Source organism: Hemitrygon akajei, chromosome 8, assembly GCF_048418815.1.
Source record: "Hemitrygon akajei chromosome 8, sHemAka1.3, whole genome shotgun sequence".
NCBI lineage: Eukaryota > Metazoa > Chordata > Chondrichthyes > Myliobatiformes > Dasyatidae > Hemitrygon > Hemitrygon akajei.
In genome coordinates this window covers 70,476,898-70,503,538 of record NC_133131.1, presented here as the reverse complement: position 1 = coordinate 70,503,538, position 26,641 = coordinate 70,476,898, and the positions used below count along the sequence as shown (strand labels likewise).

The 26,641-nt window shown below is 43.7% G+C and overlaps 1 protein-coding gene across 1 annotated transcript in view; it reads right to left on the bottom strand.

Moving 5' to 3' along the window:
• The window catches only part of LOC140731969 (GTPase NRas), a 59,551-nt gene that overhangs the window by 13,548 nt on the left and 19,362 nt on the right, over positions 1-26,641 (bottom strand). The window contains exons 2-4 of the mRNA XM_073054007.1: positions 26,351-26,485; positions 19,216-19,394; positions 8,573-8,732 (exon numbers count right to left, since the gene is read on the bottom strand). Coding sequence (XP_072910108.1) covers positions 8,573-8,732; positions 19,216-19,394; positions 26,351-26,461 — 450 coding nt within the window. The 5' untranslated portion in view covers positions 26,462-26,485. The remainder of the gene's footprint in view (positions 1-8,572; positions 8,733-19,215; positions 19,395-26,350; positions 26,486-26,641) is intronic.

Here is a 26,641-nt window from a genome sequence, read left to right as displayed (position 1 = left end):
CTGAACCTTTGATGGACGCTACATTTATACCCAGTCATGAAACCACACCTGCTACCAATTAGCCTGCTTAATGTGGAGTCTTCCAAACCGGTGTTACTTGAATATTCTGTGCACTTTTCAATCTTATTTTAACTCTGTCCCAACTTTTGTTGAGTGTGTTGCAGCCATCAAATTCTAAATTTGTGTATATTTACAAAATACAATTAAGTTGGTCAGTAAAACTATTGAAAATCTTTTCTTTGTACTTTTGTCAGTTAAATAAAGGTTCACGTGAATTAACATATCACAGATTTTTGTTTTTATTGCATTTTGGAAAATATCCCAACTTTTCTGGAAATGGGGTTTGTACAAATCTAATAAAATGTCATTCCAGGCATGTACAAACTTACCCAGTGCACAGGCTGCACCAGCAGGTTTGTCCAGTAATAACTTGGTATTGGAGACGTCTAGTATAGAAACTAATGATTGAGAAACTTTAATGCATTGAAATATAAAGATGCTATCAATAACTAGAAGATGTGGTTTTGTGTTTAGGCTCTTTCAACACTAGCTTTAGAAATGAACAAGAGCAAATTCCAGAGTAAAGGTAGGTAAGGAATTTTGGCAATTCAAAACTCTACTTGAACGATCTTCAAATGACATCTTCATCCCATAAGTAGTTGATTCATAGAAATGTACAACACACAAAATAGCTCTCAATCAGCTGTGCCTGTGCTGTTGAACAATTATTTTTGTTACACCCATGTCCCAACTTCTGATGACATTACTGGGGTTCATCCAGATAAAAATACATGTAGGGTTCTGCCTTCACCACTCTTTCAGCTGCAGAGTTCCAATCCTCACTACTTTTGGGTGATCCCCACCCCTCCCCAACTCAATTTCCCTCAGCACTTCCCATTAACCAAATTAACTTGATGTCCCCTAGTTATTGATCTTTCTGCTCAAGTAATAGGTCAAAAGACCATAAGATATAGCAGCAGAATTAGGCTATTCAGCCCATCGAGTCTACACTGCCATTCCATAATGGCTGATTTGTTTTCCTCTCAACCCATTCTCCTGCTTTCTTCCAGTAACCAATGATGCACTAATCAAGAACCTATCAACCTCTGCCTTAAATATACCGAATGACTTGGCCAGCAGTCGCCTGTGGCAATAAATTCCATAGATTCATTACCCGGCTAAAGAAATTCTCCTCATCTCTGTTCTAAGTGGATATCCCCCATTCTGAGATTATCCCCTCTGGTCCTAGACTCCACCCACAACCACTCTATCTAGGCCTTTCAATATTCAATAGGTTTCAATGAGATCCACACTCATTCAACTAAACACCAGCTAGTACAGGCCCAGAGCCATTACATGCTCATGTTAACACTTCCATTCCTGGGATCATTCTCGTGAATCTCCTCTGGACCCTCTCCACTGCCAGCATTTCCCTTCTTAGATAAGGGGCCCAAAACTCCACTCAATACTCCAAGTGTGATCTGACTAATTCATTATAAATCAGACGCACCGCAGAGGCTCAGAGGAAACGCGCTGCGCGCAAGGCTCGAACTACCTCCACTTCCGCTGCAGCACCTACCCTCATGTGTCACACATGTGGGCGAGCTTTCAGGGCCCGGACTGGCCTCACCAGTCACCTCCGGACCCACAGTCACAAACCCTCCACCGGACAGAAGTCGTGGTCGTCTTCGACTCCGAAGGACGAACAACAATAAAGCCTCAGATTTACATCCCTGCTTTTGTATTCTAGCCCTCCTGAAATGAATGCATTCCTTACCATCAATCCCTGTGGCACACCACTAATCACTGACAGCCAATGAGAAAAGACCCCCTTTCCCCCCCACTCTGCCTCCTGCTTTGTCGGCCAATCTTCTATCCATACTAGTCTCTTTCCTGTAATACCGTGGGTTCTTATCTTATTCAGAAACCTCATGTGCAGCACCTTGTTAAAGACATTCTGAAAATCCAAATAAGCATCATCCACTGACTTTCCTTTGTCTATACTGCATGTTATTTCCACAAAGAATTCCAACAGATTTATCAGACAAGATTTCACATTTAGAAAACCATGCTGATTAGGCCTATTTGTCACATGCCTTCTAGGACCGTGAAACCTCATTCTTCTTTTAAAATTTGATTTTTTTTACTCAGCATAACAAAACTTTCAATTTCCAGATACATTTACATTTCTTCCCCTCACAAATATCAGCTATCAGAACACTTCCATCCAACATCCTATACAAAAGCCCTTATTAGTATAGCAGACAGGTTTACATCTACATACTGCAGAAAAGGTTGCCATGTTTTATGAAAACTATTTGTTTTTGAGTGGACCATGCATGTCAAAAAGTCCAAAGGAATGTATTCCATGATTAATTTATGCCAACCAAAAAGTCCAGGGGCCTTATCGGATATCCAACAAAGTAAAATATTCTTCCTCACACAAAAAGTCAGGATGTTAAAAAGTTTTTTCTGATCTTTCCAACCATAAAAATCAGGCTAACTGGCCTATCATTTCCTTTCTTCTGCCTCCCTCCTATCTTAAGAATGGAGTGACTTTTGCAATTTTCAGTCCTCTGGAACCATCCCAGAATCTAGTGATGCTTGAAAGATCATTATTAATGCCTTCACAATCTCTTTGGCTACCTCTTTCAGAACCCTGGGGTATAGGCCATCTGGTACAGGCCACTTCCCTACCTTCAGATTTTTCCGCTTCCCAAGCACCTTCTCATTTGTAATAGCAACAACACTCACTTCTGCCCAGACACCCTTGCATTTCTGGTCTTCTGCTAGAGCAGGGGTTCCCAACCATTTTCTATGTCACGGACCCCCTACTAGTAACCGAGTGGTCCATGAACCATATATTGGGAACCTCTATGCTAGAGTCTTCCATGAGTGAAGACTGACACAAAATACTTATTCAGTTTGCCTGCCATTTCTTGGTCCCCTATTACTAGTTCTCCAGAATCATTTTCCAAGGTCTATTAATCGCAGCAAAAATCTCATGCAATTGCTTCCTGGATGTCTTCACTTTCAGGCCGTTCACTACTGGGTTCGGCTGCAATTGTTATCCTTTCCTCTTCATCAGCTCTTCATCTCTCAGTTCTTGGTCATGGGATGCCAAAACCTCTTCAACATCATCTTTGTCAACTTCCAAAAACCCTTAGCCAAACTCACTATATCCTTACTTTGTTCACCACGATCGAAACACTTTACTATGTCTAGTTTTATGCTAAGTGTAACGCCCTTACACACTCTTTTATGTTTTTCCGATACCTTAGAACTCATCTTGTTAACGGATGCACAAAAAAAAATTGACATAAAGCACAGATGCTCCCAGGCACGTGTTTAAGCAATGCTGGCTAGAATGCAGTTCCGGGGGAGGAACTAGTCTGCTCGGCGCGTGCTGCCTTTTTTCACACGCTGCCTTCTTTCGTAACAGTGAAATCATCTTCAGTTAGCGAAAACAGGTAACTAATGTAGGTCTTTCGCAACAGCGAGTTGACGTAAAGTGAACATTCGAAAAACGGGGGACACCTGTATGCTCATTTCTCTGTATCCTTCTAGTGATATACAGTGGATTTTGGTTAATTGGGACACATTGGGACCAATACATTGTGGCCCAATAAAGCGGCTGCCTCAGTTAGCTGAAGTTTCATGGAAACAGTTCAATGTACATTTATTATCAAAGTATGTATACTGTATACAACCTTGAGATTTGTGTTCTTGCAGGTAGCCACAAAACAAATAAACGCAACAAGAAATCATTAAAAAGGCCCACACAATAAAGATTAAACACCCAATGTGTGAAAAAAGAAAAAATCATGCAAAAAATAAAAGACTAAACAAATAACACACAGAACATTAACTCTGAAAGTGACTCCACAGCCACAGAGCCAGTTCAGCACTGAGGCGAGTGATGTCAGTCCAGGAGCCCAATGGCTAAGGGCCATCATAGCCACAGAGCCAGTTCAGCACTGAAGTGAGTGCTGATGGTTGTAGGCCACAGCTGGTGTCAGTTCAATGCTGAAATGCCTTGATCAAGTCATAGAACTGGGGGGGGGGGGGGGGGGGGGGAGTAAATAAAACCATGTAGAACATGAACTGCAGAGTCCCTGAAAGAGTCCATAGCTGCAGAGCCATTTAGGAACCTGACGGCTGCAGGGCAACAACTGCCCCCAAACTGGGGTGCATAGCATGATGGCGCTGAACACCCGTTCATTTTCTGCTCTCATCTTCGATTTTAATCTTACTCAAATTAAAGGAGCCAACTATGAGATTGCCCAAAACCAAATCTTCATGAAGATCTGCTGGTTAAATTACGTAACCTCGGCTTGCTGAGGGGATTGGGCCTACAGTTCTCGGAGTCGCTTGATGCTGGTGGCCGGAGATGGGGACGTTGTAAGCGATGTGCGAGGAAGCAGAAGTGAGACAAGCGGGCAGGGCTCCATGCCAGGCAAAAAGCAAACCCTAGCCAGATGGCTTTCCTGTCCATACTGCTTTCCAGTGTCTGCTCCCTGGACAATAAACTGGACTACATCCGACTGCAACGAAATACTCAGCGGGAGTACAGAGTCTGCTGTGTGTATGTGGCTCACTGATGCAATCCCAGACGCCGCTGTTCAGCTGGACGGGCTCGCCTTGTTTTGAGCGGACAGGGATGCAGCTCTTTCCGGTAAGACTCACAGTGGTGGCTTGTGTGTTTACATCAATATGGAATGGTGTAAGAACTCTGTGCTGGTTTCCAGATACAGATTGCAGATAGAGTTTGTGACTGTTCGATGCAGACCATTTTATTTACCACATGAATTCACCACTGCCCTCATAGTCAGTGTCTACATTCCCCCCAGTGCTAATGCTAAGGAGGCGCTCTGTGAACTGTACGGGGCTATTAGCGAACTGCAGAACGCACACCCTAATGGATTGATTATCATCACCGGAGACCTTAACCACGCAAACCTTAAGTCAGTGCTCCCCAAATTCTATCAGTATGTGGACTTCACAGCGAGGGGGGAGAATGCATTGAACGTGGTTTACACAAACATCCCCAATGTGTACCGGGCGGAGCCCCACCCCCACCTCGGTTACTCAGACCACATCTGTTATGCTAATCCCAGCATACAGACCGCACATCAGACACTCCAGAAGCAGGTGAAAACCTGGCCAGCCGGAGCCATCTCTGCTCTTCAAGACAGCTTTGAGCACACTGACTGGCACACGTTCAGGGAGGCTGCAACTGATGGCGACTCTACCAACTTAGAGTACACAGCATCACTGATCAGCTACATCAGCAAGTGCATTGATGACATCACTGTGTCCAAGACCATCACTACACACGCTAACCAGAAGTCATGGATGACTGCAGAGGTGCATGCACTGCTGAGGACCAGTGACTCCGCCTTCAGAGCAGGCGTCAAGACAGCCCTAACAACAGCGAGGACCAAACTGTCCCGAGCCATCAGAGGGGCAAAGCGTGCACACGTCCAGCGAATCCACAGCCACTTCCAGGACAGCAGCGACATGCGGCGCATGTGGAAGGGCACTCAGGACATCACCTACAGGACAACATCACCTGACTGTGCAGGTGATGCCTCCCTCCCAGATGTGCTGAATAACTTCTATGCTCGTTTTGAGGCAGAAAATGACATGGCAGAGAGGAAGTCCACCCCTCCTCCAAATGACACAGGTGCTGACATGAGAAAAACCCTGTACAGGGTCAACCCACAGAAGGCTGCTGGACCAGGCAATATTCCTGGTAGAGTGCTTAGAGGATGTGCAGACCAGCTAGCGGATGTTCTCACTGACATCTTCAACATCTCCCTGAGTAGTGCCACCATTCCAACGTGCTTCAAGGCCGCCACCATTGTTCCCATGCTGAAGAAGTCTTCAGTGTCCTGCCTAAATGACTACTGTCCCATTGCACTCACATCCGTCATCATGAAATGTTTCGGGAGGCTCATCATGAGGCAAATCAAGACCCTGCTGCCCACCTCACTGGACCCCCTGCAGTTTTCGTACCGTTCCAACCGTTCAACAGACGACGCCATTGCCATCACTCTCCACCTGGCCCTAACCCACCTGGACAAAAGACATGTACGTTCAAATGCTGTTCATAGACTTCTGTTCAGCATTCAACGCAATCATCCCTCAGAAACTGATTGGAAAGCTGAGCCTACTGGGCCTGAACACCTCCCTCTGCAACTGGATCCTAGACTTCCTGACTGGGAGACCTCAGTCAGTCGGGATCACAGGCAGCATCTCCAACATCATCACACTGAGCACGGGGGCTCCCCAGGGCTGTGTGGTCAGTCCACTGCTGTTCACTCTGCTGAACCATGACTGTGCTGCAACACACAGCTCGAACCACATCATCAAGTTCACAGATGACAAGACCACAATTGGTGTCATCAGCAAGAACGATGAGTCAGCTTACACAGAGGAGGTCCAGTGGCTAACGGACTGGTGCAGAGCCAACAACCTGTCTCTGAATGTGAACAAAACAAAAGAGATGGCTGTTGACTTCAGGAGGGCACGGAGCGACCACTCCCCGCTGAATATCGACGGCTCTTCGGTAGAGATTGTTAAGAACACCAAATTTCTTGGTGTTCACCTGGCAGAGAATCTCACCTGGTCCCTCAACTCAGCTCCATAGCAAAGAAAGCCCAGCAGCGTCTCTACTTTCTGCGAAGGCTGAGGAAAGTCCATCTCCCACCCCCCATCCTCATCACATTCTACAGGGGTTGTATTGAGAGCATCCTGAGTGGCTGCATTACTGCCTGGTTCGGAAATTGCACCATCTCGGATCGCAAAACCCTGCAGAGGATAGTGAGGTCAGCTGAGATCATCAGGGTCTCTCTTCCCGCCATTATGGACATTTACACTACACGCTGCATCCACAAAGCAAACAGCACTATGAAGGATCCCAGGCATCCCTCATACAAACTCTTCTCCCTCCTGCCATCTGGGAAAAGGCACCGAAGCATTCGGGTTCTCACGATTAGACTATGTAACAGATTCTTCCCCCAAGCTATCAGACTCCTCAATACCCAGAGCCTGGACTGACAACAACTTACTGCCCTCTACTGTGCCTATTATCTTGTTTACTATTTATTGTAATGCCTGCACTGTTTTGTGCACTTTATACAGTCCTGGGTAGGTCTGTAGTCTAGTGTAGTTTCTTTTCCTGTGTTAGTTTTACGTAGTTCAGTCTAATTTTTGTACTGTTTCATGTAGCACCATGGTCCTGAAAAACATTGTCTTGTTTTTACTGTGTACTGTACCAGCAGTTATAGTCGAAATGACAATAAAAAGTGACTTGACTTGACTTCCACCACCCGACATTGATGCAGATCTAAAAATGCCAGATCGCTTAGCAGCTCAAAAGGGCATCTTAAAAGGGAAGATCACAGGCTGCAATCCATTGCAGTTCAGAATAAATATATCTAGGAGATTATCTTGCAGTTTTTTGAGCTGTCTGCAAGACGTTGCCTTTGGTCGCTGGTGCTATCTTGCCGTAAAAGATAAACTACCATTTAACTGAGTAACAAATTATGTATTTAAGTGAAATACAGAACAAATTAGAATACTATCAATAGTTCCTAATAGTTGTTGACAGAGGAACTCTTGTGTATGCTCCCTTGCTTTTTTTGACTGACTGTAAATGAACCAAATCAGCATTGACACCTAATACAGATAATGGACTGCCTTCGTACAATGCATCTTCCAAATCTTTATTTTCACTTTATGCTCAAGATTATTGAAATCTTGAAATTCTTTGTAGTTTCTAACTTAAGTAGTGAAATCATTTCATTTTCACTCCCAGCCATATCTGGCATCTTTATGTCTAAATGCTTGAAACCGCAGTGAGCAAAACTTTTCTGAAATGTCTCACTGCTCATTTCTCATGAACTATCAATGATAAAAATCACTGCGTTTTGAACACAAACTAACACAACTGACACCAGTTAAAAACTGTTTGCTCTAAGCAAGGTTTATTTAATAGCCAAACAAGTGTGTGTGACTGAGGCTTGTTAGAAACTGTTCAGCAACAGTCTCCTGTCCCAATTAATTGGCATAGGGAATAAATGAAGGGAATGCCGGCTATTTTTCCAACTAGTTTTAGCTCTTTAAGTGTTGTCCCAAATAAGCAGATGCCCTGATTTAATGGTTGGCTCAATTAACCAGAATCCACTGTATTTGTCTGTTACAATAATGACTAGATCTATAAACAACAATTTGGAAGTTTAATTAGTTTGATACCATTCTAGCATGATCTTTCTACTACTTTAATCCTTGTTCCAATCAATAAAAAGATAGGTATCAAAATGCCTTAACCATCTCATCTACCCCATTATTTACTGGGAACAGATCTTTACTTAGACTCCCAAAACTACTTTTGCATTTCCTCAAATCCATTATTTTATTTCCACTCACGCACTTGCAAACAACAAACCCCTGTATTCTGGTCATATTTCAATGCAACCTCAGTTAACAATGAAACTCTGGAAGTCAGTGATTTGACTCACCCACAGCCTAAGCACGAGTTTTTCCAACATTCTCCCACACAACTTACCTGTCTTGTTTTTGCTGAAGTTTCTATGAAAGGTATCCCATAACTCCTAGCCAGTTCTTGCGCTTGTTTTGTGTCCACAGTTCGGGAAGGTAAATCGCATTTGTTTCCCACCAAGACCATGGGGACATCTTCAGAATCCTTTACTCTTTTAATTTGTTCTCTGAATGAACAACAAAATAAATTAATTATATGTTCATGTTACAGAAATTAGTGTGAACATTTCAAAAGGTGTTAAGAAACAATTGCTATAGTTAGATGAGCACAGTAAGAAACCAAAGGTGCTTCAAAAGATGATGGAATCAATTTTGCTACATGAGTTTACTGAATAAATGCTAGGCAACAAATAGTAAGATGAATGAACTGCACAATTTAGTACAAATAATTTAATGTTGTTTTGAATTCAATTGTCAAATAAAATTAACTGGGTTCATTTTTCATATTTGGTTTTGAACTTCAATGGTTCATAGAATCACACATTCCAATTATCTAAATCATTAACACACACAGAATCGGTTCCCACTTAAACTAATAATTGAATGGTTTGTCCTTGTATAATAATTACAGCTGCTTTACACAGGCACCCTTAATCATTATAGCAAAATAAAGAAAAACACACAATCAAATTATAATCATCACAGCAGCTTGAGTTCATCCTCTCCTTACAATCAAGGCTGATTTGGTTGTAGTTCACTCATTAGCTAAAAGAATACAGCAAAGCAGATTAGTAGTAGTGAAGAAAGTGAAAGATCTGAGTAACCAATTGAAGCAGAAATGCTTCACTGTGCAATGCTAAAACAGCTGAAGGACAAATATCAAGGAGAGTGCAAGAACGGAAAAGGCACACAGGTAAAGCAGTGCCCACTGCCTAAAATTTCCTAATATGCAAGAGTATAAATGGAAAGATTAAATCACTGAATTGGGTCACCTTTATTTTGGCTGTGATCATATAGGGCCATGCTATCTGAGGTAATACAGATGAGATGAGCACTATCCAATGTTAAGGACATCAACAGGGAAAGCAGGGAATACAAGTCTGGAGCATATTTCATTATTCAAAAATGCGGCTCACACCTAGAGCTCAATTTCTTTTAGACCAGTGGTTCCCAGCCTTTTCTATGCCCCACACCCCTAGGAAATGTTTGATTAATGTTCGCACCCCCTACAAAAGTAATATCACATTTGAAGATGAAGAAGTCTAATTTCTAATTTTTGAACCACAAATTGAACCACATACAATACTGTGGGTGAATAAATTAAACTTTAAAAAAAAAGCTTTTAACTCAGTGCATAAAATGCAAATATAAATTGAGCAATTAGATTCTAATTTATTCAGAAAAAATTGTAAACAGTGAATTGATGAGACCCCTCAACTCTGAGGTGTAACTTCCCAGGTAACACTGATGAGAATCCTCAATGCTGACTCGGGCAGCGGGAGACTGGAGTGAGTTTACGTCTCTCTCGACTCGGGCAGTGGGAGACTGGAGTGTGCTTGGGACAAACGTTACTACTGTGGCGACCCACTTCCCAACACACTTGAACCAGCTCACAAAGCGGTGCGTGCCGGCATTGAGGCCGGTCCCAAAAAGGGCGCCAGGCTTTCTTCACCAACAAGGGGAAAAGCCCGCGCACGGGACGGGACTGTGAATATGCACCCCCTACAGCATTCCCGCCCAGGGAGGGCGGGAACAGGAAAGCTTTAAAGCGAGGCCGCAAAGTTTGAATAAACCTCTTTTGCAACTGCAGCTCACCGACTGCGTGTCGTTATTTCAGCGCTGCGTGTAGCACACCGCCACAATTGGTGACCCCGACGGCCTAAACGATATTTGGACCGGAGATGAACGACACCGCATTTGTTCATGCAGTTTTATTAAAACTGCCAAGCTTCTAGACGCTGTGACCTCACCTATGGTTCCAGCAAGCAGAAGCCCAATTCCACAATCGGCAGATAACCTCAGATGCCACACGTTACTACTATGTGGTGAGCTCCCTCGACCAGGAGACAGCCGCCCAGGTTGAGGAGTTCATACAGTCGCCCCCAGAGGACAGCAAATACACAGAATTCAAAGCCCTGCTCATAAGGACTTCCGAACTCTCACGGTGCGAGTGAGCTGCCCGCTTACTGCACCTGGATGGTTTGGGAGGCAGGCCAACATCGGCTTTGATGAACGAGATGCTGTCCCTGGCCAGAGGACACAAGCCCTGCCTCATGTTTGAGCAGGCGTTCCTGGAGCAGCTGCCCGAGGACATACGCCTGCTGCTGCCCAACACGGATTTCAGCGACCTCCGGAAGGTGGTGGCCCGGGCAGATGTGCTGTGGAAAGCTAAGAAGGAGAGTGGGGCGTCCGTTGCACAGATCACCAGACCAGGCCCAGCCGCAGAGCCCACTAACCCCAGAGGCAGGGGTGAGGAGACCAACGAACAATGGTGCTTCTACCACCAGCGGTGGGGCGCAGAAGCCCACCGCTGTAGCCCGCCCTGCAAGTTCCTGGGAAACGCCAGGGCCAGCCGCCGCTGATGGCTATGGCGGCTGGCCATCGGGATAGCCGAGCCGAGATCAGCATCTTACCTCCGACGAGTTACAACACCCGCAACAGAGAACTGGGTCCCACCCTGAGGGCCGTGAACGGCAGCACAGTAAGGACCTATGGCACCCGTACGGTGCGGCTACAGTTCGGCCCCTGCCGGTTCACGTGGGACTTCACACTGGCCGCCATAGACCAACCGCTCCTGGAAGCGGATTTTGTGCGAGCTCACAGCCTACTGGTCGACCTGCCAAGGAAGAGACTGGTCCACGCCGAGACCTTTCAAACGTTCTCCCTGGGCAAAGCCCAGTTGCCGGCCCCACACCTAGACTCCATCACGCTGTCCGACAATGACTTCATCAGAGTCCTGGCGGATTTTCCATTGGTTCTGGCGCCACTGTTCATGGTAGCCATGCCCAGACACGGCGTACAGCACCACATCCCGACACAAGGGCCACCCCTCCACGCTCGTGCTCGAAGGCTTCCCCTGGACAAGCTCTGACTGGCGAAGGAGGAGTTCAAGAGGATGGAGGAATTGGGGATCATACGGCGGTCCGACAGCCCATGGGCCTCCCCCCCTGCACATGGTGCCCAAAGCAACAGGGGGCTGGAGACCATGCGGCAACTACCGCAGGCTGAACGAGGCTACAACACTGGACCGCTACCCTGTGCCGCACATTCAGGACTTTGCAGCAAACCTGCACGGCGCACGGATCTTCTCCAAGGTAAACCTCGTCCGGGGATACCATCAAATCCCAATGCATCTGGACGACGTCCCCAAAACGGCACTCATCACCCTGTTCAGCCTTTTCGAGTTCCTCCGCATGCCGTTTGGCCTAAAGAATGCCGCACAGACGTTTCAGCGGTTAATGGACGCGGTGGGACGCGACCTGGACTTCGCTTTCATCTATTTGGACGACATCCTCATAGCCAGCAGCAGTCATCAGGAGCATCTGTCCCACTTCCGTCAACTCTACGCCCGAATGAGTGAATACGGCCTAACAATCAACCTGGCCAAATGCCAGTTTGGGTTCGACACCATCGACTTCCTGGGCCACAGGATTACTAAAGACGGGGCAACCCCTCTGCCCGCCAAGGTACACGCGGTCTGCCATTTCCCCCGACCCAACACAATCAAAGGCCTTCAGGAATTCGTGGGTATGGTGAAATTCTACCACCGCTTCCACCCTTCAGCTGCCCGAATCATGCACCCCCTGTTCGCCCTGATGTCGGGTAAGGGCAAGGACATTACCTGGGACGAGGAGACCGCCGCCGCTTTCATTAAAACCAAAGAAGCCTTGGCAAACGCTGCGATGCTAGTGCACCCCAGAATGGACGTCCCTACCGCCCTCACAGTGGACGCATCTAACACAGTAGTCGGTGGGGTGCTGGAACAACTCATCGAGGGTCGCTGGCAACCCCTGGCATTTTTCAGCAAACACCTGCGACCACCCGAGCTCAAATACAGTGCTTTCGACCAGGAACTGTCGGCGCTATACCTGGCAATCTGGCATTTCAGGTATTTCTTAGAAGGTAGGCCCTTCACCGCGTTCACGGACCACAAACCGCTTACCTTTGCGTTCACGAAAGCATCCGACCCCTGGTCGTCCCGCCAGCAGTGACATCTGTCCTACATCTCCGAATACACGACGGATGTCCGGCACGTCTCGGGAAAGGACAATGTCGTGGCGGACCCTCTCTCCAGACCTAACATCCAAGCCCTGTCCCAGGGGGTAGACTATGAAGCGCTGGCGGAGGCGCAGCAGGCAGACGAGGAGAGCCCTAGTTACAGAACCGCAGTCTCCGGTTTGCAGCTCCAGGACCTCCCCATAGGCCCAGGTGAGAAGACCTTACTCCGTGACATAACCACCGGCCAACCCCGCCCCGTCGTTCCGGCAGCCTGGTGGCGGCGCGTTTTCGACTCCATTCACAACTTAGCGCACCCCTCCATCAGGTCAACCGTCCGGATGGTAGCTAACAGGTTCATTTGGCACGGACTCCGCAAGCAGGTCAGTGAATGGGCCAAAACGTGCATGCACTGCCAAACAGCCAAGGTGCAGCGGCACACCAAAGCCCTGCCGCAGCAGTTCCACCCCACCCGCCGGCGTTTCGACCATATTCATGTGGATATCGTGGGCCCCCTGCCAGTGTCGCGAGGAGCGCGGCACCTCCTGACTATCGTGGACCAGTTCACAAGATGGCCAGAGGCAGTCCCACTCACCGACACCACTTCCGAATCCTGCGCCTGAGCACTGATTGCAACCTGGGTATCTCACTTTGGTGTACCGGCCCACATTACCTCCGACAGAGGCGCCCAGTTCACCTCCAGCCTGTCGTCGGCTGTGGCCAGCCTTTTGGGGACACAGCTGCACCACACAACTGCCTACCACTCACAGTCCAACGGACTAGTGAAGCGTTTACACCATCACCTGAAGTCGGCTCTCATGGCCCGCCTCAAAGGGCCTAACTGAGTGGACGAGCTTCCCTGGGTCCTGCTCGGAATCCGCAAGGCACCCAAAGAGGATCTGCACACCTCGTCGGCCGAGTTGGTGTACGGCACACCCCTGGTCGTCCCAGGAGAGTTCATAGCAGCCCCAAGGGGGCAAGAGGAAGAACCCGCAGCAGACTATGCGAGAAGCTTGGTAACCTAGCCCCCATACCCACTTCACAGATTGGGCAGAACCCAACCTGCCTACCCAAAGACCTGCAAAACTGTAAGTTCGTTTTTGTACAACGGGGCGGACATCGGGCACTGCTACACCGGGCCTATGAGGGGCCATTTACGGTGATCAGAAACAACGGGTCCACATTCGTGCTGGACATTGGGCAGAAAGAGGAGGTTTTCACGGTGGACTGACTCAAACTGGCCCATGTGGACTTGGCGTAGCCGGTCGAGATTCAGGCACCGCAGCGCAGAGGCAGACCTCCCAAACAGAGTCAGACCCAAACTGAGGACATTGGGGGGTATATTGCCGGTTCTGGGGGGGGTGGTTATGTGGTGACCCATTTCCCAGCGCACTCGAACCGGCTCACAAAGTGGTGCGCACCGGCATTGAGGCCGGTCCCAAAAAGGGCGCCAGGCTTTCTTCACCAGCAAGGGGAAAAGCCCACGCGCGTGACGGGACTGTGAATACGCACCCCCTACAGTATTCCTGCCCGGGGAGGCCGGGAACAGGAAGGCTTTAAAGCGAGGCCACGAAGTTTGAATAAACCTCTTTTGCAACTCCAGCTCACCGACTCCATGTCGTTATTTCAGCGCCGCGTGTAGCACACTGCTACACTACCACTTCTCAAGGCACACTGGCAGCTGGCTGAGTGATGACTCGTGACTTGTCACTCAAGCACACAAGCCACTCTTTGTCGTACCCCCTGAAATTCCATCTTGCACCCCAGGTTGGGAACCCCTGTTTTACACCAACAATATAATAAAAGTCTAAGACTTCAAAAATTCATGTATTTTATGTAATGATCCAACTGACAAAAATATATTTTCTATTAGCACCCTTGACTTCTGCTTCAAGAATAGGGTTTAAAAATGTGAACTGCTGATTCATCACATACTCTGTGAACACACGAGAACATCAAGTGACGTGATAGGGCAAGCTGGTTGGAAAAGAAACCCTGACTGGTAAAATGTCAGATGAGAAGAAATGATTCAGAATAAGCAAGTGTTATCTATAATTACTACAAATTTAATTCCAAAATATTATAGAAACCCAAAGTTTACTTGTTTTTTTTAAACAAAACTACCTTTCCCAAATAATAGCTAACTTAAATGAACCAAAACAAAAGACCTCTTTGTAATTCAGCATTAACTTAATTTTCTATGTTATTCTCCTAATTTTAACAACTTTAGTTTTGAGTAAAATAAATGATTGAGCATACATAACACTCTGAAGAAAACTCCAAACATTCACAAACAAGTAAACATACCACTTGCCCTCCGAGTAATTTTTACCTATCACAAGCTATCTTACTATCATTTGTTGAGTTTTGTACCATACTCTATACCTTACTTACTAACCAAGTGAATGATCTAACATTTTCACTGCCACTTTAGCCATTGACGTAACTTGCCGACATTGTTTTTAGCCTCTGCCCTAACACCACCTCATTTTCTCATCAGTAACTTGAATATATCACATTCATTCAGTCATTAGAGTGTACCTGAAGCCTAGCACTAATTACCCAATTAAGTAACATCTTGAGAACTTGCAAATGACTCTTCAATCTGTACTAACATGAGAAAATCTGCAGATGCTCCCCTTTACCATTCCCATTTCCTTCTCTCGCCTCATTTCTTTACCTGCCCATCACCTCCCTCTAGTGCTCCTCCCCTTTCCCTTTCTTTCATGGTCTTCTACCCTCTCCCATCAGTTTCTTCTCCAGCTCTTTCACCAATCTATTTTTCAGCTCTTTTCTTCAACCCTCCCTCTTCCCAGTTTCACCCATCAACTATTTTCCTCCTTTCCAAAGTGCAGTGTTTGATTTATTATTTTCTAATCCAACTGCTGGATAATGGCCATCAAGCTCAATCAAACAAATCTTTCATCTTCATGTATATTTTAACAAACCTGTTTCATCAAGTAAGTGTATATACACTGCTCCATTTAAAATTTAGTCATCAAGCCCAGTTTTGTATTGTTCATCAAGAAACTAAACACTATGCTATTCTTGCATTGATTAGAAAAGTCTAACTTAACAAATAACTGTCACTTTCTTTGCAAATCAGAATGAATTGCTGTAACATCACACTGGGTATCAAACCCAATTCGGCAACATTGTAAATTTCTTCCAACAATCTTCTGGAGGATCTCTGGAGTCGAGGATTGCGAGGAGAGAAATTGTTAATGTTTTAGTTGAAACACTGCACCAAGAGTCAAATTGTTTGTTGCTCTTGATTCCAGCATCTGTGGTCTCTTGTGTCTCCATGATTCTTTTTTCATTTTATTCTGGCTTTTAAGCCCAATCTAACAATTTATAGCCTTTTGGATATTCATTTACAAACTCACGTTAATAATTGACTGTATCAAGCTATCTTATTTCCTGCTTTTCAATCAAAATTTACTGCATGCTTATTGCAATTATACTAATTTAATGTGCTGTTTATTTAACAATTTACTGCTACTCCCTACATACTGATTACCAGATCAAATTTAACAATTGATTTATCCCCATATGCACCTGCCCATTCACCTGCCCATTCACCTACTTGCTCATCTCCATTCAGGGCCCCAAACATTCCTTCCAGGTGAGGGAATACTTCACCTGTGAATTTGTTGGGGTCATCTATAGTACCTCGATGCGGGCTCCTCTACATTGGTAAGATCCAATATAAACTGGAGAATTGCTCTGTCAATCACCACCACTCCATCTGTCAAAAGCAGAATTTCCTGGTGGGTAGCCTCCAACCTGATGGCATGAGCATTGATTTTTCCTTCTGATGACCTTCTCCCCCCCTTTCTTTTTTTTCTTTTCCCCTCCCCCCTTCCTCTTGTATTTTCCACTTTGGCCTCTTACCTGCCCTTCACCTCCCCCTGCTGCTTTTCCTCTTCCATTTCTCCTGTGGTCCCCCGATGCCCATCCTTTTCCCCTTTCTCCTGTGGGTCACTCTCTTTGATCATATTTCTTCTTTTCCAGTGTTTTATCTTTCCCATACACCAGGCTTCACCTATCACATTCTAGATTGTCCTCCTTACCCCACTTTTTTTATTCTGGCATCTTCCCCTTTCCTTTCCAGTCCTGATGAAGGGTCTCAGCCCAGAGTGTTGACTGTTTATTCATTTCCATAGATGCTGCATGACCTGCTGAGTTCCTCCAGCATTTTGTGTGTGTTATTCTGGATTTCCAGCATCTGCAGAATCTCTTGTGCCAATTACCAAACCAAATTTAACAATTCATTATTTTTATTCATCTGTATACTGACTATCAAGCACACGTTAACACACTGTAACACGTGCACTGGTTATTAAGCTCAATTTAGATATGGATGCAATGGGAGACGAGGGCCTCGAAACAATAGCTATCACTAAGGAGGCAGTACTCAGCAAACTTGTAGGCCTAAAGATAGACAGGTCTCCTGGTCCTAATGGAATGCATCCCAAGGTACTGAAAGAAATGGCAAAGGTTATAATAGAGGCTTTGGTGATAATTTACTAAAATCCTCTGAACTCTGGGCAGGTCCCAGCAGATTGGAAGTAGGTGAATGTCACGTCACTGTTCAAAAAAGGATATAGGCAAAAGGCAGGTGACTATAGGCCAGTTAATTTAACATCTGTCATTGGGAAAATGCTTGAAGCTATCAATAAAGAAGGAATAGCGAGGCATCTGGAAAGAAATGGATCTATCAAACACAGCATGGATTCTGCAAAGGCAGGTCCTGTTTGACAAACTTACGGGAGTTCTTTGAGGATATAACGAGCACAGTGGATAAAGGGGCACAGATGAACATTATTTACTTGGATTTCCAGAAGGCCTTTGATAAGGTGCCATATAAAAGACTTATCTATAAGATAAGGATACATAGAGTTGGAGGTGATGTATTAGTATGGATAGAGGATTGGTAAACCAATAGAGAGCAGAGAGTTGGGATACATGGGTGTTACTCTGGTTGGCAATCAGTGGTGAGCAGTGTGACGCAGGGGTCAGTGCTGGGCCCGCAACAGTTCACGATATACATTAACAATTTGGAAGAGGGACCAAGTGTAGTGTATCCAAACTTCAGAAGGATGAGAAGAGATTTTACAGAAAAATATAAAAATATGAAAGGGATAGATAAGAAAGAGGCAGGAAAGTGGTTTCCACTGGTAGGTGAAACTAGAACTAGAAGACATAGCCTCAAGATTCGGGTAAGTAAATTTAGGATGGAGATGAGGATAAACTGCTTTTCCCAGAGAGTGGTGAATCTGTGGAATTCTCTGCCCAATGATGCGGTAGATTTATTTAAGACAAGGTTGGATAGATTTTTGCATAGTAGGAGATTTAGGGGTTACGGGGGAAAGGTAGGTAGGTGGAGATGAATCCATGGTCATATCAGCCATGGTCTTACTGAATGGTGGAATGAGCTCAACAGTCCGGATGGCCTACTGCTGCTCCTCTTTCTTATGTTCTTGTGTTCCAAAGAGAACATTTTGGAAGTTCACAACAGCTATCATCTTCTCACTCTTTTTAGAAAAGGCTGCCATTCAGGACCCACGTTGATAGATTTCTAGCCACATTCATTTTTCTAGCACTATTTCTTTAATAATGGTTCTTTAAATTTCTATTAGCCCATAACATCCTTATTATTTCTAATATGATTAAGGCAGACATGCTTACTTACATGAACATTGTTTCCTTAATACTCGTTTCTTTGATCTGAATTATTTTCTTACTCTCTTTCTGTACAGTTCAAGTAGCTCTTACATTTTTTGTATTACTCATAGGTTTATTTCCTCACATCAATTTTTGGTCCTCCTTTAACTATATTCCAATTTCACAAATCCATTTTTTCCTGTAATCTAACACTTAATCCTTTCATAAAAGATTTTTCCCATGGTATTGTTATTTGTCAACATTAGGGAGCTTTACTGATAATTAAAGATAATAGAACAGTGCAGCACAGCAACAGGCATTTTGACCCACGGTGCTGAACTAATGAAATTAGTTGTCCACTGAACTAACCCTTTCTGTCTACATTATGAAACATTTTCAATATCTGATATATTTTTAAACTAAATTTCCCAATTTACCATAGACAATTTGGCCATTATGCTTCTATAGTTATGTTTAGAACTCTATAGCTGTAGTCTTCAGTATGCCACTCTTAAAATAAAATGCAACATCCACGAAGTACAGAAGTTGGTACAGAAAGTCTTTTTTTGGGCTGCTTCCAGGACAGATTTTTAAAGTTCTGAAGTTTCTATCAGTTATTTCTACAGGAATTATTCATCTGCCAAAATATCTCCATAGATTTAGACTCAAAATGAAATTTAAACAATATCCTGGCTAGTTTATAAGTTGAGGCAGATTTTCATAGGCACTTATCGCCAGTATGCGAATTTAATGGTAGCCAGTGATCTAAAACTTAAACTTACTTTTAACCTTCTCAAAAGCTGATTGTAGAATAAATATTCCACCCACCTGTACAAGTGAACATCTGCAAATGATTTATGATTGTTTATGGCAAAGACACAGAGAAATCCTTCGCCTGTCCTCATGTACTGATCCCTCATAGCACTGTACTCTTCTTGACCTGCTGTATCCAGAATGTCCAACAAACATGTTTCACCATCAATCACTACCTGTTTCCTATAGGAGTCCTAAAGAGAAAAACAAGATGAATTTATTTTAAATTATATTTCAGCAATCATTACACAGTAATACCCATGAATTGAGAATTGAAAATTGTACACATTTCAACTGATTATACACATTTCCCCTAGGTTTGTGATATAGCAGCAAGTAGAAATGTTTGAACCCACAAGCACACTGGAAGGTTAGTATAAAGACAGACGAGCACAAAAATACAGGATGAAATTCTCCAGTCCAGCATTCTGTAGTCACTATGTTTTGAATCAGTGGTACAAATCTACACTAATTAGCTAGGATCTATAACTAATCCGTAGCTAATTACTGTACCAATGGAACTTTTGCAACCTCAGCTGATGTTTCCAATTTACAGAAACTTCAGGCTCAAGTCAGTTCTCTTATTATTTACATGGCTCAGGGAGTGTCTGTACTTTAAAAAAAAGCAGTACTCCTGCTCAGGGGAAAATGATCGGGGGAACTATATATGGTCCAGCACCAGTCAAATCCCAAGAGTGCCAGACTAGGGAGTTTCGACCAGCATCATTCTTAAAATTCTGTTCTGCAGTCATAGTACCAAGCAATTACACTGACAGGCAAATAAAAAGCACTAATTTCAATTTCAAGTTTATAGTCACTCAACCGTCTACAAGTATTCCAGAAACAATATATTCCAGAATATTGACATTTAGATTATTTCTGAGCATGCAAAAGCTGCAAGAAAAATGTGAAATTGCACTTTAAAAGGAAAGTGTCCTACAAAGAGTTAATGGGAATTGTTAAAAAAAAATGTGAAAATCTGAAATAAGATGAGGAATTGCCAGAAAAACTCAGCAGGTCAGGAAGCATCCACAGAAAGATAAACCAAGCAGTGGCTGACCTGCTGAGTGTGTAGAACATTTGGTGTTTTTTCACTAGCAAATATTGATAGTAGTAAGTCATCCAAAATGAAGGGAAACGAATGGAGACTTGGTAGATCAAACAAAAAGGTGACAAAAATAATTAATGTTTTGGGTATTTTAAAGGCCTAGCAACCATAATTTCATCTCCTAGAAACCATAATCTAAGAATAAAGTTAGCTGGCACTTAGGGAAGCTCATGTAATGAAGAGAGTCTGAATGAAGTTTCTGAAACCAAATTACAGGCAGTCCCCGGGTTACGTACGAGTTCCGTTCCTGAGTCCGTCTTTAAGTCGGATTTGTACGTAAGTCAGAACAAGTACATCCGGTATTATTTAGCGTCAGTTAGTCAAATGTTTGTCTTAGTATACAGTATATATTTCACCTTTCTATGCATAGAAAACACTTAAGAAACATATGTATTCCAATAATTAAACCATTGCGTTGCATAGTAATAATTGTAGCTTTCATCGGGGCAGGGCCTTTCACATGCTCCATTGTTCTCACTTTATCCGTTATCCTTTAAAATTGCTCCGATCGTTGACTGACTTGTAGCCTAACGCTTTTCCAATGACGTTTCACCTCTTTCCAAACGCTTTATTGTTTCCACTTTATTTTCAATCGCAATCGCTTCCCGTCAATGGAACAGAAACACTGCAGGCGGCGGGTCCCAAGCTGTGCCGGCTCCCGAGGTCCGTTGGGTCCTAAGGACCGCCGCACTGAGATAGGCTAAATAGGACAAGTGGGAGCTATGCTGGATTTGGGTATTTGATCCTCCACAATATTCAGCGTGGGAATTTAAACTGGAGGTGGCAGTGTTTTTTTTTAATGAGGTCGAGTTTCAAGCTCGACATCAATCCGGCACAGGAGTGGTCTGTCACTGGATCGAACTTGAGCCCAGCGCTGATCTCACTGAGTCACCAGCCGACCAGAAGAGGGGGGGGGGGGTCAGGGTGAATATTGCCAAGAAAAATTTAAGCCAAATACAAAGTTAAACACTCAACACAGTGTCAACCGCAATGACTTAAAATGGCGAACGGCATCGCAATCCGACTTAAAATGGTGGATGGCGTCGCGTTTTGACTTAAAATGTCAGACAGCATTCTCCTTGCTCAGTTTGTAAGTACGAGTTGTCCGTAAGTCGGATGTTCGTAACTCGGGGACTACCTGTATGTTTAACTAATTGATTTAACTTCTTGATAACATAGAACATAGAACAATACAGCACAGTACAGGCCCTTCGGCCCACAACGTTGTGCCGACCTTTAAACCCTGCCTCCCATATAACCCCCCCACCTTAAATTCCTCCATATACCTGTCTAGTAGTCTCTTAAATTTTACTAGTGTATCTGCCTCCACCACTGACTCAGGCAGTGCATTCCACGCACCAACCACTCTCAAGAGTAAAAAACCTTCCTCTAATATCCCCCTTGAACTTTCCACCCCTTACCTTAAAGCCATGTCTTCTTGTATTGAGCAGTGGTGCCCTGGGGAAGAGGTGCTGGCTCTCCACTCTATCTATTCCTCTATCTTGTATACCTCTAACATGCCTCCTCTCATCCTCCTCCTCTCCAGAGAGTAAAGCCCTAGCTCCCTTAATCTCTGATCATAATGCACTCTCTAAACCAGGTAGCATCCTGGTAAATCTCCTCTGTACCCTTTCCAATGCTTCCACATCCTTCCTATAGTGAGGCGACCAGAACTGGACACAGTACTCCAAGTGTGGCCTAACCAGAGTTTTATAGAGCTGCATCATTACCCCGCGACTCTTAAACTCTATCCCTCGACTTATGAAAGCTAATACTCCATAAGCTTTCTTAACTATCTTATATACCTGTGAGGCAACTTTCTGGGATCTGTGGACATGTACCCCCAGATCCCTCTGCTCCTCCACACTTCCAAGTATCCTGACATTTACTTTGAAATCTGCCTTGGGGTTTGTCCTTCCAAACTGCACCACCTCACACTTCTCTGGGTTGAACTCCATCTGCCACTTCTCAGCCCACTTCTGCATCCTATCAGTGTCTCTCTGCAATCTTCGACAATCCTCTACACTATCCACAACACCACCAACCTTTGTGTCGTCTGCAAATTTGCCAACCCACCCTTCTACCCCCACATCCAGGTCGTTAATAAAAATCACAAAAAGTAGAGGTCCCAGAACCGATCCTTGTGGGACACCACAAGTCACAACCCTCCAATCCGAATGTATTCCCTCCACCACGACCCTCTGCTTTCTGCGGGCAAGCCAATTCTGAATCCACCTGGCCAAACTTCCCTGGATCCCATGCCTTCTGACTTTCTGAATAACACACAGAGAAGCTGCTGAAGGGAATGCAAAAGATGTCACCAATGTAGATTTTCAAAGGACATTTTATGAAACCCCAACCTAAAGAATAGCTAGCAAAAAAGGGGAAATAGCCTCAAGATTCGGGGGAGTAGATTTAGGATGGAGATGAGAAGGAACTGCTTTTCCTAGAGAGTGGTGAATCTGTGGAATTCTCTGCTCAATGAAGCAGTGGAGGCTACCTTAATAAATATTTAAGACAAGGTTGGATAAATTTTTACATAGTAGGGGAATTGAGGGTTATGGGGAAAAGGAAAGTTGACGGAGATGAGTCAATGGCCAGATCAACAGATGGCCATCTCCTGCTCCCATTTCTTATGTTATGTAAATTGAAGATAATCGAATAAACAGCATGAATAAGAAATTGATTTGGAGACAGCGTTGCACTTTGGGAGGACAAATCAAGGTAGGACTTACACAATGAAAGGCAGGGCATTGAGGGGTACATAGAACAAGAGGATCTTGGAATACAGATCTATAATTCTTTGAAAGTAGATATGGTCATAAAGAGAGCCTAATTAAAAGTACAGAATACACAAGAGTTGGAAAGTTATGTGAAACTTGTACAAGACATTGATGAGACCTAATTTAGAGTATTGTGTGCAGTTCTGGTGACTTACCTACAAGAAAGATATCAATAGGATTGAAATAGTGCAGAGAATATTTACAAGGATGTTGCCAGAACTTGAGATCCTGAGTTATAGAGAAAGGTTGAATAGGTTAGGATTTTTATTCCCTTGAGTGTTGGAGAATGAGGGGAGATTGGATAGAGGTATACAAAATTATGAGTAGAGTAAATGCAAGCAGACATTTTCCATAGCAGTTGGGTGAGAATACTAGAGGTTATAGGGTAAGGGTGAAAGGTGAAATGTTAAGGGCTTTTCTTAGAGAATGGTGAGAGTGTGGCACAAGCTGCCAGTGGAAGTGGTGGATGCAGGTTCGATTTCAACATTTAAGAGAAACAAGGGATGGGAGGAGTGTGGAAGTCTATGGTCCAGGTGCAGGTGGATGGGACTAAGCAGAATAGTTCAGCATGGACCAGGTGGCCAAAGGGCATGCTTCTGGGCTGCAGTGTTCTATAATCAATGACACAAAGAAAATGGATATTATCAGACTGGACAATGGTAGAGCTCCCCAGGTTAGGTGCTAGGACCACTACCTATATAGATTAACTTGGATATTAATATGAAAGGCAAAAATTTCAAAACCTGCAGGTGATGTAAAAATATAGTAGACCAAATAAAAGTGAGGACAATGACAACACACTTAAGGGGACTGACAGTACAGGCTAGCAGAATAAGCAGGCAAGTGACAAATTAAATTTAATACAGAAGAGCATAAAATTAAACACTTAGATCGAAAGACTGAGTAGGAAAAAACATTAATTTTTTTTCACTCCGTCCAAAGGGTGTGCAGGAAGAAAAGGACCTGGAATATTTGCATGCAATATTTGAAAGTGACAGAACACCTTGAGAGTGTGTTTAGTGAAGCATTTGGAATCTTAGACTTGTGAACAGACTTACTGAATACAACAGCAGAGGAATTTTGCTGATTCTCATAGGCCACAATCTATAATTGTTGCCAATTAAAGCCACCACACTTTAGGAAGAAGGTCTCATAGAAAGGTCTCAAAATTTAATAGCATGGTAAAATATGAATGATTTTAGTTGAAAGATTAGACTGCAGAAGATCATTTGTTCTCCTTGTAGCAAAAGAAGTAGATAGAAGTTTTGATACAGCTCTGGTGTGTTTAAATAGGATTGAGGGAAGCTGTTACTGCTGAAGACAGTTAAAATGCCAGTGGACATGGATGAAAAGCAATGGCAAGAGGTGGGAGAAAATGCAAAAAAAAATCAAATAGAATAGCTACTATTTAGAACTGCCTATTTGCAGTGCTGGTAGAAACATTTAATCAGGGCTTTCAAAAAAAAACAAGAACCTTGAAGGAAAATAAATTCAAGGTTACAGAAAAAGAGTAGGATATTGAACTGACTGATATGCTCTATAAAAGCCAGTACAAACTCTGTAGTGAATGGTCATCAATTAAGTCACAATTCAATAATTCTAAATGTACTTTGCTGCACTTTTCCAATATTTTTTTTCTACTTCAGACTTCCAATACACAGAATATTTTCCTTCTGCATTAGTAAGTTACCGGCTCTAACAATTTTTATTTCACTTTTGAAAAAGCACTATTTGTTTCAGAGTTCTTTCAAAACAGAAATTATACCATATACTGGAAAATGGTGAACGTTAACTGACTAAAGGGGAAAGTATAAAGATGTAGAATATACTGGCCAATCAGTATTTTCTATCATCATAGATCAGTAACAAAAAATCTATAGAATACTTCTTTATAAGAGACAAGCAAACATTTAGCAAATTCATGGATTAGTGAAAGCCAGGTTACATTTGTCAATGTTGTCATCTTTTAAGGAATTATCGAGCATACAGGAAAAGTTAATTCAGTTGGAATATGACAAGTGAACATTAGTGCCCATTGTAACAGAATGCCAGCTGCAGCTCAATAAAATTGTCAGAGTATTACTGATTTAAATCCTATTCCAAAGATTTGAGCACTACATCTAGACTTCCATAGTCATTGCAGTAACGGGGCAGTATCAAATAGGGAGAAATGCCATTGTTTTGATGAGACACCAAATTGAAGTTCAAAATTAAATGACATGACATTATTCTAAGAGCATAGCAGTTATTACTGATATCCAATTTAAGATGGTGCTGGTGAAACACAGAGACATCTTACTGGTAGCAAACAAAACTGTACTAACTACTCTATTAATCACACTTTTTCTGGTAAATGATCACTGCAATTAATGGTCTGTAATTTCCCTTTTAGCGCTGAGCTTTTGAACCACTTGCGCAAACAGAAGTCTCGATGGTGCAAGGTGGTTGTGGTGTGGTGTGTCTGAGCTGAATCAAGGTGGCAGGGCCCAGGCCCAAGAGCAGGAAATAAGCTTGAACAGACTTGGAACCAATTCAAAGTGATGGATCCAAGGCGGGGCAAGGTAGAGTCGAGGCAGCGGAGGCTGAACCCAAGAGTGAGGGACAACTTGATGTTGGCTGATATAAGCATAAGGCCAGATTGAAAAAGTTCGGGTATCAGGGCCAGAAGCGAGGCACAGAGCAGTGTTCAGCCTGTCTCTGTTGAACTGAGGCTGTGGCCTGCAACTAACAGACACCTGGACTGGCTTTGCGGCTGTGAACTCACTTTCATGAGCTTTAGTTCTGAATGTTACTCGCTTACATTTTATTGTTTGTACGATTTGTTCTTTTGTTTTTCCACAAGGGTGTTTTTTTAAAAAATGGGTTCTATCAGGTTTCTTTGTGGCCGTCTTTAAGGAGACAAATCTCAAGGTTGTATATAGTGTACATACTTTGGTCATAAATGTACTTCGAGCTTTGATCCAGACCGTCTGTAATCCCTTAATATTAAAAACATCTGATCTGGGTGACTTGCAATGTAGAAATGCCTACTGATTTTGGCATTTCAACAGTGTTACACTTCTGAAGCATTTAATCGGCTGGAAAGCACGGTAACTGTTTCACATATCAATAACAGGAAGTATTTTAGAAAAGTTCAATGTCAAATCCAGATTCATTTTTTGACTGCAGGAAAGAAAACTACATTAGTTCAAACACAAACTCCAATAAAAATCTGTCAAATTTACTTTAAGAACCTATCCATTGGTCTGTGCCCACTTACCTCTATTGTTGGATCATATTCATCCACAAAGTGGTTCTGAATCAATTGGATAGTTAAGGCACTCTTTCCCACACCTCCAGCTCCAACCACCACAAGTTTGTATTCCGTCATTTCCTGGTTCCCTTTGGAGCTAATCTGGAAATCGTGAAAGGTGGGAATATTAGATTTGTCAGTACAAAATTCAAAGGTGGTAATGGTGAACTTGTTGCACTTGAAAAAGCAATCATAAATTTCTGTCCTAAACTTGAATGTAATCTGCAGCAACATGCAGTGTCAAAGCCGTTATTCAGG